Source organism: Solea senegalensis, linkage group LG20 (assembly GCF_019176455.1).
Source record: "Solea senegalensis isolate Sse05_10M linkage group LG20, IFAPA_SoseM_1, whole genome shotgun sequence".
In the NCBI taxonomy this organism is placed as follows: domain Eukaryota; kingdom Metazoa; phylum Chordata; class Actinopteri; order Pleuronectiformes; family Soleidae; genus Solea; species Solea senegalensis.
The window spans coordinates 16,086,088-16,098,455 of record NC_058039.1 but is presented as its reverse complement, the minus strand read 5'-3'; the positions used below and the strand labels follow the sequence as shown (position 1 = coordinate 16,098,455).

Below are 12,368 nucleotides of genomic sequence, written 5' to 3'. Positions count from 1 at the left end.
GGCTGTAACCCTCACGAGAGATTAAAATATTAAAGTATTATTGATCACAATGAACCTAACATTACATTACATCACTCTTTCTTCATAATGAAATTCACTCAGGCTGGATTTCCTGTTTCTTTTCTGGCAGCACGTTTGCTTACACTGCCCCCTGCTGTCCATTAAGCTCATATTCACAGAGGGCATCATGCTGGATCCTAAAACAAAAACAAATATCAATTTTTGGATTTTATTTCTGCTTCACGCTCAACATTTTAGAGAACAAACAAAAAAAAAACACTCTGCTCTTTTAACGGTTTTAATTTTTTAGAACAATAGACATTTGTGAACATTTATCCATACAACAGAAAAAAACAAACAATATTTGTGAGCACATTTAATGCCCGTGCTTATCCACTGGACGCCACCTCAAAGGGGTAGTGCTGTGGGAAGTCGTGGACGACCTTCAGGGCTTCGTTGTAAAGCTCCAAATCTGTGGGACGGGGACAGGGACGGAGGGACGTTAGTGTGAGTCACAATACAGACCACACAGCTGCTGTGTTTAGTGACATGAAAGTGAAACCTACCAAAGGGAATGCCTTTGTCCTCTCGCATGATGTTGTATGTCGTGGCCATGATCGCTCCTTTGTTGGAGACCATACCAATCACCTCCACAACGCCACTCAGCTCCTCTTCCAGCTGGAAAATAATGTAAATGTGCATTTAGAAAAATAATTGAGAATTTTTGAATTGGGGTTGAATGAGGTACTTATAGTATGGATTGTCCAAACGTTCTAATATCTGTTATGACTGCCTGATACAAATGAACAATTGTTCCAACCTCCAAGATTACGTGACTTTACAGCCTTTGTTGCGCTGCCCCTACTGTTCATGTTTGAGTATTACAACTTCCAGTGAAATTACATTTCCAGGGAATGTGTACATAAGGGTTGGGTAACATGAGCTTAAAGTCATATCATGATATTCCAGGGAAAATTCTTGCAATAACAAATTTTAAAATAGATCTTCAACATAAAAGCATCTGTATTTATATGGTTTGGCATATACACAGTATTTAAAAAATTTAAATTAAGTATCTAATTGTGATGACGCCAAATGGCAACAAACATATTTACTGGAATAAAAGTAAGGGAATCGCTTATCGCATTTATAGTGGTATTATGAAATAGAAAAATAAAAACTTGTTATGATCATTTGAAACACTCCAAGTCCTTCCACAATAGAAATGCATCAAAACACACCACCTCTTCACAGTACTATTTCTTTCTTTCTGTTAGTTTGTTTCCATTTCTTGCTTGTTTGTTTGTTTTTCCTGGTTTCATATTTTGTCTTGGGGTTTTGCATGTATGACTTCCTGCTTGCTTTGTCACATGACCTGTCAATGTCCTCTGTGTGTCATTTTTAGTTCACTTGTACACACGAAAGGTTGGTATGGACATTTATGCCATACTTCCTCTAGAGGGCAGTGCAGAATGCACCAATTTGTAGGGCATTAACATAGCGATGAATAAAAGGGGTTGTTTTTAATGCACATGATCCAAAATAGACTGAAACGCAAGCAGATTTCACGGCACTGGAATGTAAGAACACTAAATGTAAGTCTATGCGGAATATTACTCGTTCGTGTTGCAGATGAGACAGATCGATGACAAGCGGTATTTTCAATATTTCTTAATGTCTGAAGTGACCTTTGACAACTTGCTTCGCCAAAAAGCCCTTTAAATAAAACCACAGCATTACATGTTTCATTGTCATTTCACTGCAGCTGTAGGTTGCTTCTTACCATAATTGTAGTAATCTTGCCTACTACAGCTTTAATTAGTTGTTTAATTTCAAGTCATGGGCACGGGGCAAAACACTGCGACTTAAGTCTAGAGATGTGTTGATAACAAAAAGTGACAATATGGACTTACAGGCTCGTTCAGTTCCACTGTGGCGACCTTTCCTTCTCCATCTAACAAAGTGAAGGTCTTTCCTGTTGGGTGAACCTGACAACACACACACAATAAACACTCCACGTTACTGACATGTACAGTGCAACGTCATTATAATAGGAGCACGACAGCATTTTTAACTTGAGCTCTAAACCTTTTCGACCCGCCCAACGAAGCACACCGGTCTGTTAATGTGCTGCGACAGCATAGAGCAGTTTATCCTCGGTTTCGGGACATCGATGATTCCTGCCATGTTGTCAGTGTGTCGGTTTATAGTTGATACTGAACTCGGAACAAAGCGGCAGAGCGCGGGAAACGTTCCGCGGCGTACTTGTTGTTCCTCGCGGCAGCGCGAACGGGCGGTGAACGTATACTGGCGCTGAAAACCCCGCCTTGCCTGCACAAGAGGAATCAAAATCGAACGCCACTCACTCCCCCTGCGACATATCCGTTGTGCTCTAATACAACGATTCCCCGGAAACACCAACAAATTGTTCCGACAAACATTGCTCCCAGTATAACTCATACCGGAACCAAAAGGTGATGTCTATAGTTTCTTTACGGACACGACATATGTTTAGGGCATTGACGTCAACTTGAGACCACAATAACACGGATGATATTACGCGGTGGACACTTACATGAGGGAATAGTCAGTGTTTTACAGCAGGTTAGCGAAAATAACGTCTCAATACTGGTCGTAAAATAACTGGATAAATCCAAACTAACAGGAACGAAGACCTTGTTGAAGCAGGAAATTATTTCACATCCGTCATGTGAACTTAATGACACAGAGCTTCATTAGCTGCATCATCGCTTCGTCACCTTCTGTGGACTTCTGTTTCGTTTCGCCTTGACAGATAAGACTGAACGAGTACGAAAGACTCTGGTTACCCCCAAAAAATATTAATTTAATTAAAATTAACATTCATGCTGTCGATTATACATGAAGTCAGTTTAATGTACGCGGCGGGTGTCTATGCTAAGTCTGTTACTGTTTTTAATTCACACGCTGCATTTATTTTAAATTTGGGGATTTTTAATGTATCTGTGGCTTTGATACAAAAAATCTATTTCGTTGTACTCCATAATGACAATAAAGAGTCTGAACGACTGGCAGCATCTAATAGTCGGCCTGCAATAATTAATTTGTTAGTAATCGACTATTAACGGTACGGATATCTTGTCGATAGTATCTACAAATATTCAGTTAATCCAGAAAATAGTGGACCGATTAATTGATAAGATTTGTCTTTTATGTATGTCTCCTTCTTCCCCTATACATCTTTGTTCCTAAACTTTGTTCCCTGCACCTACTGCTCGCCCTTCCACTCCAATCTTTAACACAGTCTTGTGCCCTTCATGGTAATTTAGGGTCAAGAAAAATGTCAAGTTTACACATCCTCTAATGCAATGACTTGTTTTCTTTGGCTCAAGCTTGGCAAGATTTCCCAGCTTTTATTGACTTTGTTAACAGGTGCTCATGTGACCTAAGTGCTGTGCCCTGTTTTTCTTTCCGTCTCTCATGAAGAGCATTGGTAACATGATGACTTTAAATAAAAGACTGGTTTGTTGGACAAACACTCTTTATTGAGGCAGTAAATGAGAAATGATTTATTTAATGGGTGCAATTCTTACATTCCTCCTCTATGTTTGTGTTGTTTCCACTGTTGTGTATTGACTTGTCTTATTGTATTTTATTGCTTCCATTAACTTAATTTAAGTTACAACAGAGGCTGTTTTTAAACGTATATAAATACATTTGACCATAGATACCACAGTTTATTGTATTATCATGTTATTACTCAAACCTATTATTTGCAGCCCCAGTTTAAGCAGGGTGCCGCTTGTATTTCCAGTGTAGCTCACATTTCAAAACTGTTTTCAAACTCGAGTCATATTGCAGGAAGTTCATAGTCATAATCATCACTAATGCTTAAATTTCTCACTCAAATAGCAGCTGCTGTTGTTCTGTTGACAGAGTCTCATCATGTTCAGTTTCCTTGGTCTCCGCAAAGACTCGAAGAAATCCACATCGGACAAGGACACAGATGGAGGCTTTGTTTTCATCGGTGAGAGCCGTTTCATTTTCCCTACGCATAACATGCACAACAGCAAATATCTCTGCTCTCTAGTCAGGTGGATGGTGGTAAATCTGATTTATTTTATTGTACACATTGACATTATTTTTTATCTGGAAATGTTTGTGTCTTTTAAATGGAGAATTTACATTATGCTGAAATTCTGGATTTCTTTTGGTCAATAATACCAAACATATTGTGCCTATGCCAGTCATTCATTCACGTAGATATATGGTATTGCACTGTGATTTATGCGTAGTGACCTGCTGAGCTCCACAGATGTGATGTGACTGACAACAAAATGATAGAAAAGGGGAAAACTATTACTACCACAGGAGCATCAGGGTGTTTCTCTGTCATGCTTCGGGCCTCATGATCATCCTTCAGTGTGTGACAGAGACTTAAGTGTCATGAATTTCACAACTTCCTTCAATATATAAATATATAAAACAAGTAATGCAACTGCATCTAATGAGGAACACTATGAACTAAAATAAAACAAAAAGAAACCCAGAAAATGTAAGCAAGAAGAATTATTTTTTAGCTTAAATCTGAGGTTTGGGAAACAGTGATCCACATTTTTCACTATTTATATGTACTATACCTAATGGAAGTCTAAAAGGACTCCAGTAAATGCTGTTATTTGATATGACTATTACCTGATATATGTATGTATGTATGTATGTGTATATATATACACATATGTATATGTTCGTTGTTTCATTGTTTTTAAAAAGCCCAAGCTGTTTTTACCTAAACTCAAAAAAAATACATATCCTAAAATAAAATCTAATATTGTACGTCAGTAATATTTGCTGTTTCTCACTCTGATGGCTTTAATTGGACGAGCTGGAGGAGTTGAACACAGATGGTCAGGAGATTTGCGGTATTTTTGGCAGGAGAGAGCAACAGTCGGAGCCAGGTTTCGTCTCTCAGAAGGAGGCGACCGACTGAGCTCACAGACATTCGCTGAAAACTCCCCACTGACCGCCCTGACAGTCCAGTTCCCATCGCAAAGATGGCCGTAGAGGCAACACGGTGCCAATGAATTCAAACAGTCAGGAATGACAAGTAATGATGCACAGATGGGCTGGTTATGATTTCATCGTCTTGTTTTGTTTTTGTTCTTCTGTGGCAGAGGGATACAAGGAAATGTTCATTGTAAGATGAGTTATTTTTAGCCCTTAATTCTATTGCTGCATTTCCACGACAGGAAATGTTCAGCAGGAATTAGTGACATCCTGGACTTTACTTTAAATTGTATTATTTCACCTGCTTGCCACACTTATCTTTAGTCGTAGTAAACGGTGTTGTCTCCGCAGGAGAGACAGTTGAGGAGCAGAGGAGGAAGATGCAGACCATGAACATTGCACAACCGACGACTAATGTGATAGTGCAGCCATCAAAGGTGAGTTAACTGATGCACATCTTATTTTGTAAAACGACATTTAAAGCAGGAAACGTGCTGCCAAACGGATAAGATAAGATAAGATCGCATAGTTCATGCTGAACAATCGCCGTCGCTGTGATGTCGACGCTGAGAGGTCAAGACTGAGCCGTTCACATTCAGCACAGTGGCACTAAAAGGGAGCTGAGACCGGGTCAGCCACAGGTCCCTGCAGTCTTTCTCTCTGTTCTTTCATTTACGTCATCGGCCTTAATACGATAGTGATAATTACATAGCTTTTTAATTAAAGCTCCCATGTGTAACTTGTGTTGCCAAAACATCGGTCATGTTGCCATGCCACCTTCTCAAGGAGTGCACAGACCAACCGTTCCATTTTTTGGTACCCTTGGTGTACCAAAGTAATGGTACGATTGGGTGACAGAAAAGCGTCACTCTCATGTGACCGGTGTTTCTTCACCAGCCAAGAGTTTGACGTTTTGTTGAGACAAACAACAGCAGAAAAAAATGAGCTGCTCCATAGTTGTGTTATCATGTTCACTGTCGGCGTCGCACCAGTACAACATCACGCAACGTATCTTGCTGACGCGGTCATCGGACACAGCGCACAGTCACACAGCACTGAAACGCAAGCCTGCCTGATGGCTTCACTGTTCCAAACCGTACCGTACTGCACTAAACCCAACTGTATCATGATTGTAACACGCCCATTTGTTAGCACTTTGGTTGATGTGTACGCCCTCTGCTGGTACAAAACTGGAAAACACCGCGCGTGAGGTCAAGGAAAAAATATGCATTTTTTTGAAGAATGCAATTTTAAACAGTCAAATTATGAATAGAAAGTCACTAACTAACTGATAATCATCTATGTGTGTGTGTGTGCACACACCCTTTTGGTCCATATGGCATTTTAGAGTTACCACATGTCCCACAATTAGTGAGCGCCTCATCCCTCAAGTTTAAATAACACGGTGCAAAAGGAAGCACTGAGATGCAGTAATGCTGTAGTCACTCCACACACACGCTTCCAAGCCCGACTGATCTAAGCCAGTGATTCTTAAATTATCCTGCCGGGCCCTCGTTTAGCAGATAATACATTTTCGAGCCCCTCCTTCAGGCGACCCACATAAATACGTTCTCATACATGTCAGATAGTTCTGTTTGTCTGAGGAATACGATGTTTTTAGCTTGCTAGCATTTGCTTCATTAATTATAGAAGAAAAAGTGTGTATTAATTCCTCTGTGACACTGTGGAGCTCTTTTCACTCAGTTTAAGGAGGCAGATGTTTTAGTGAGACTAGAGACTCTGTTGTGTACGATACAGGTTTCTCTTGGGGTTTTGATCACTGTACATGTACTAAGGTAATTGCACAGCTTTTTGTTTTAATCATACCGAGTATAAATTTAACTAGTCTTTAACTAGACGAGTCTTTGAGTTCGACATTACAACCGTTTCCTGCTGCAGTTATTTCCCGGGAGGATCTTTCGATTTATGCTGTGTTTTGATACTTGAAACTCTGTCAGAGGAGAAAACAAGACCTTGTTTGAACTGTGTTGCTACACCCTACCCGTACTCCAGTCCCAAAGGGAAAACCTCCGCCGCTTAATTGCAAACGATCACCATTTCCTCCAACAACATCTTTTCTGCATTTAGTCTCACATTTGCCTTTAATTACACGACGTCTCAGCACAAAAACGAAGTCTCAAATCTGCCTCTCTGGGTGAATTTCTTATACAGGCCTTTCACAATTACCCTCACCCACATTACATTGACGTCCTGTAGGTGTTGGTTATACATGTGTGTAGTTTGACTTCTTAAGTGTTTGACTTGAAGTTAAAGAAAAGTTCAACACACCTTGAAGTTTCCCTCCCACTGTCACAGGCCTTTCACTCAGAAATATTGTTGCCCTCCCCACCCCACTAGTTTGTCACTCCAAAGTAGGCAGTATGCACTCTTCAAATAGCAGCGATAAAGAATTAAGAAGTGTTAGTTAGAAACTGCTGTAAGTGATGTTGTCTGGCTAACTTCTGGTCCCCTGCTGCCATCTCTCCTCAATACATCACCTGGGGGCATTTATTTACTGGCAAACAGCCTTGGTGCGTTCCATTTATGTTCCAAGTCAGAACTGGGAGTAACATGAGTTGACCTCAGTATCTCAGGCTAGCCATTGTTAGTCATTAAAACTGTACAATGTGTAGAGCTGACTTACCCTGAAACAAAAAGGACGTAAGGTAGTTTTGTGGTGTTTCCCCATTGATGCAAGTGACAGCCATCTTGGAATCCTATGTGGGAGCTTGGCTCCTAGTTTGTAGGGTTGGAAATCCGACCTGAGGTTGCATTCCAGTTGAAACTACTGACGAGGAACTCGGAAAGTACAAGCACACGAGTACCGCCTCTTCGTGGAGTCCTGGCTCCTGATACACAGCAGTGCACAACTAGCCACATGCTGCCGGTAGTTCTTCCTGTTTCCCTTTTTCGAGAATGAATACAGACTACCGCCACCTGCTGGTAAGGAGTTTCCTCTCACGCCTCCTCGTCATGGTGCACATATGGTAAAAATTACACCAGTAAATAACATCATTATTGCCAGTGTTAAAATACAGTGACAGTGGAAAGTCAGCTAAGGACTTTTCACAGGAGGCAGATTTATTCCCAATACAAGATAATTTGCTCTCTCATCATCCTCCTCCTCTTCACACTTCACACACTGGTATAGTGACATTAGATGAAAAAGAGTAGTTTTGAGAACAATGGCACTGGACAATTCCTAATCAAAACACACCGGAGGGAAGGGAGGAGATTTGCAACACACTCCGGTAGGAGTAAATACACTCAAGATGACTTCTATACGGACACGGGGAACTTCATTCACAAGAACCTTAAGAATTGGGTGCTGGGAATTTTGCCGATGAAGTGACTATGGGGTTGTGCGGCGTCTACAGTTGGATAAGACTAGTTTAGTTCCTGATGAACTGGAAAAGAGCACAGATCTCCGTGTGTGTGTGTGTGTGTGTGTGTGATGTCTCTCATTGTGTGAAACAAGTAATATGATAGTGTTCCTAGGACTCTCTGTTCTCTCTGTCATCTCAAAGTATGACAGTGTCACACTTGTTTGCATGGCACACATTTCCACATCAGAAGTCACTCGAGTTGAAACTGTCCATTTCCTATCATTTCTGCAAAATCCATTGCATCACCCTGTCTTTTATCTGCTTGCATAATGAGAAAAAAATACAAATTTCGGCTGACAAAAGCTTGTTTGCTAGTCAACATCTAATGTCCTGCCTGTCATCTGTTGGAACAAACAACTCTTTACACATCTATGAAGGTTCTCAGTCATCCAGGTCATCGTCAGCTAAAACTCTACACACACAGCACAGTGTGTCACCACTTTGATGTGGATGACTGTAGCCACAGTGTACAGTGTGGTGACCATCATTTTCCAAGATGAGTTCAGGACTTGACAGCATTACAGCTTTGTTTTCGGTGACGTGCGCTAATTAGGAACAGCATGCTGGAATGTGCAGTCACGTGTTGCACTGTACACACGCACACACACAGACACACACAGGGAATCTAAAACAAAACATGGACTTTTCACCATCTAAGAAACATTATGGAGTCATGACTCAAGTCAACGAATGGGTGAAGCTCTGCTCGAGAGACAAAGGGAGATTCAAGTCTGTTTTGTACAGCTGTTTTTTTGATAATGAATGATAATGAACATTTTCTCGACGAATCGAGTAATCGCTTGGTCCATAAAATGTCAGAAAACGTTAAAAAAGTGTGGAAATGATGAAGTTCTTGAATGTCTTGTTTTGTCCACAAACCAAAATGATTCAGTTTTTAAACATTTCTTTGTTATATGGAGCAAAGAAACGAAGAAAATATTTTAAGAACCTAAAACAGAAATCTTGTTTTAATCATGAAAAAAAAGCTTCAAACTGATTAAGCCATTTTCAAAATAGTTGACGATTCATTTAGTAATCGATGAATAATTGATTCATCGCGGGATTGTTTCAGCTCTATGGCCAACTTTCTGAGAAAAGGCAACTAGACAGTAGAGGAGGGCAATATGAGCGCAACATTCTACCTCAAGATTACGTCTTTATGTCACAATAACTGTATCTGTAAGGACATGAAAACGGAATGTAAATAAATAATAACTTTTGGAGGGCCTCTGATTATCTGGAGAAATTCCATTTAGTACAAATGTCAGTCTGGGTAACGTGTGTTGAATTCACACAGGCTAACACTGTGATTCTGTTTCAACAATGACATCAAATCTGTCTCCTCCAGCCGTCTTATCCAGCTGTACCTGGCAACAGAGAGCTTCACACACAGATACCCTGCACGGGGCCGGCAGCGGGGCCCTCAGCAGTCGCAGACGCTGCCTCCTCTCTCCCGGACGTCCTCGGGGACATTCCCTTCACTTTGGCTCCTCATGTCCTCACCATGCAAGCAGGATTCTCCCTCATCCCGGATGTGCTGCTCTCCCGGGACATTAACTACAACCTGGCTAATTTTCAGTATGACTTCACTTTAGAGAACTCGGTGCTCCATAATGCCTAGTTTCTTCTTTTTTTTTATGTTAATATCAGCAGGAGTTTACACTGTGGGGGAGCTTAGCAGCTTGTTGGTAAATGAGAGAAGTTCAAGCTCTACAGCAGACAATAGCTGAGCTGCAAGTGTCATTGTGTAGGATTCTCAGATTAACTCCCCGATTATTGTAGTTTAATTTCAAACTTGACCCATGGAAATTAGATGATATTGAAAAGGAACAGAGGCAGGGAAATCTCACTGTGTCGAAACCAAATGACGAGTTGTAACTTAATGGCTTTGCTGGGAACAGAGTGGACCTTTGTTTGAACTGTTCCTTGTGTGAACACTACACTTTGTAAATAATGACATTGTTTAAATGCCCGACAGGATAAATATGGTTTACCACAACATTGCACTCACAGTGAGATTACGCCATAACAACCCAAACATACCTGAATTGTTAATGTTAATCTTTCGCTTCCCATAAATACTGTAAATATGACGGGTCAAAGTTGAACTAAGACACAGGTCAATACTTTTGAATAGATCTTTTACTCCAGGTAATAATGCTGTCATTGACTAACCTGATAACCTTCTTCGCAACCTATGTGCTCGTCCATTTTCCTATTCGAGTTCTGCTACCCCCATCTGAATCTAAGAAGTTCAGAAAAAAGTAGCAAAATTCAAATTTCTCTCTCAATTATACAGTAAAATATGACTTTATGTATGGACAGCATATCTCCACTCCCCCCACACTTTAACAAAATGAAGAGCTGTAGTTGTGAGGCCACAACACAGTATAAGGTTGCTTTGTAATTGGTTGTTGACGCAGTGTATGTGAATTTCCGTTTTCGTAAATATGGCGGAACAGCTTTCTAGCTGACATTATAATCACCTAGCAGTTTACCACTGAACAACCTCACCAGACAAGATGAAGGCAAAAGTCTCAATAATGGGCCCTTTTTTTATGGCAGACATTTTGTCAGATCGCACAGTAGGAAAAGCAAAGGTGTAAATAGTTGAATTAATGTGGCTGAGCTTCATTTAGCTTCCTCTGTGTCATCATGGCTGATGTTTAAGGTTGTTGAGCTGAAGAGAGCCATCACTGGTATGCCGCTTTCCTCCTGAAATGTGACAAAATGGTTGCTTTATAAGGGTTCATATGCGGCGACATGTTGCACTGATTTGGCGTGAGCAGGTACACTCACAAATATATGAAAATCCTACTTGCACTTTTACTTCTCTTCATTTCATCCACGTCTATCTGCCTTCATGAATGGGACCGAGTCCCATGCCACAGCCAGCCACCAGGGGGTGATTGAGCTGCATTGCATTTACATTTGGGGAGCTGGCATGTCGTTTATCACTTTGCTACATAGCACTCATAACGTTGATTTATTTTGTAGCCACCACATCAACAATATAATAAAATTTGTTACATGATTATTGTTTTTTTTTTTTTGGGAAGGGTTAAATTCGTATTTCGCGTTACAGCCGCATGAGTAGAGCTCTGGTTCTCAGTTCCGCCAAACTTTCAGTCACGTTGGCATCAGACACATCTGTACAGTCGGACTACTTAAAAGCAGAATTTGGTCTCGTACACAGTCATGACATCAGTGTGTGTGGAAGCCAGATCCAGTCGACATTTTAACTCGTTTTTTCCACAGCCCATTTAATAAATCCAATCTCTATTTGTACACCAGTAAACAGGAATTATCCCTTAAAGAAAGGTTGATTTTTTATGGCCAACAGTTCTATGGTTCCCATGCCCGTGAAATATTTATTGTATATATTATTATTATGTTGTCATTTCAAAAGCTATGAGGGAGAAGCCCACTTGATTAGAGCTTATTTAAAGATGTGGCACCTGGATGGTGAAGCAATAACCACTGGGACATTGAACCTTCAGTAGAATCACTGTGTCAAAAGTATGAATTTGCGTCAGGTCTTGTGACTCATTTGTTTATATTTGAACTGCGGCATGTGGAAGTGGTCGGAATAATGAAATGAAACTGTACTAAACATGTTATTGCCATAGTTAAATCGGATGCATTTATAAGCAGTAGCAATGTGGCTTGCAACTATTAACATTTTAAACATTTTAACAACTGTTATTCCCTGTTATTTCATGATTAATTCATTGCTTTAGTTACACTTTCTGTAATTGCTTTGAGTCTTTGCATTACTGAGTTCATGGAGCCATTATGATTTGATGAATGAAGCCAAATGTTCATAACAAATGTCATTAGTTCTGCCTTGGATACTGCAGAGGTTAAACCATACAACAACTCAAGCAACTGAATGTTGTGGACAGTGTGAAAGATTTTGCTTTGAGTGCTGTTTTCATATATATATATATTACTTTCTTGGTTTACTTTCTTGGTTTCTTAGCATAGTACATGGAG

At 40.3% G+C, this 12,368-nt stretch overlaps 2 protein-coding genes across 4 annotated transcripts; one reads left to right on the top strand and one right to left on the bottom strand.

The window, feature by feature from the left end:
• Positions 1-215: 215 nt before the first annotated feature.
• On the bottom strand, positions 216-2,296 carry rpa3 (replication protein A3). The gene is made up of 4 exons (XM_044052850.1): positions 2,089-2,296; positions 1,914-1,988; positions 567-678; positions 216-472 (listed from the first exon to the last, which is right to left on the bottom strand). Exons 1-4 carry the CDS (start codon positions 2,185-2,187, stop codon positions 390-392), a joined length of 369 nt encoding a protein of 122 aa, XP_043908785.1. The 5' UTR covers positions 2,188-2,296; the 3' UTR covers positions 216-389.
• A 124-nt stretch (positions 2,297-2,420) lies between these two features.
• On the top strand, positions 2,421-11,660 carry umad1 (UBAP1-MVB12-associated (UMA) domain containing 1). Of its 3 annotated transcripts, none has more exons than XM_044052854.1 (4): positions 2,421-2,474; positions 3,916-4,006; positions 5,338-5,423; positions 9,721-11,660. In XM_044052854.1, exons 2-4 carry the CDS (start codon positions 3,925-3,927, stop codon positions 9,991-9,993), a joined length of 441 nt encoding a protein of 146 aa, XP_043908789.1. In that variant the 5' UTR covers positions 2,421-2,474; positions 3,916-3,924; the 3' UTR covers positions 9,994-11,660. The 3 variants fall into 3 exon arrangements, with proteins under 3 accessions (XP_043908789.1, XP_043908786.1, XP_043908787.1); XM_044052851.1 differs by lacking the exon at positions 2,421-2,474 and adding an exon at positions 2,499-2,604; XM_044052852.1 differs by lacking the exon at positions 2,421-2,474 and adding an exon at positions 2,536-2,808.
• The last annotated feature ends 708 nt before the right edge of the window (positions 11,661-12,368 follow it).

Coding starts and splice junctions, on each gene's coding strand:
- rpa3 (XM_044052850.1), bottom strand. CDS start 2,187: ATGGCAGGAATCATCGATGTCCCGAAACCGAGGATAAACTGCTCTATG. Junction 1,989..2,088: donor TCGTTGGGCGGGTCGAAAAG/GTTTAGAGCTCA, acceptor GTGTGTTGTCAG/GTTCACCCAACAGGAAAGAC. Junction 679..1,913: donor CAGTGGAACTGAACGAGCCT/GTAAGTCCATAT, acceptor ATTATTTTCCAG/CTGGAAGAGGAGCTGAGTGG.
- umad1 (XM_044052851.1), top strand. CDS start 2,551: ATGATATTACGCGGTGGACACTTACATGAGGGAATAGTCAGTGTTTTA. Junction 2,605..3,915: donor TAGTCAGTGTTTTACAGCAG/GTTAGCGAAAAT, acceptor TTCTGTTGACAG/AGTCTCATCATGTTCAGTTT. Junction 4,007..5,337: donor TGGAGGCTTTGTTTTCATCG/GTGAGAGCCGTT, acceptor TTGTCTCCGCAG/GAGAGACAGTTGAGGAGCAG.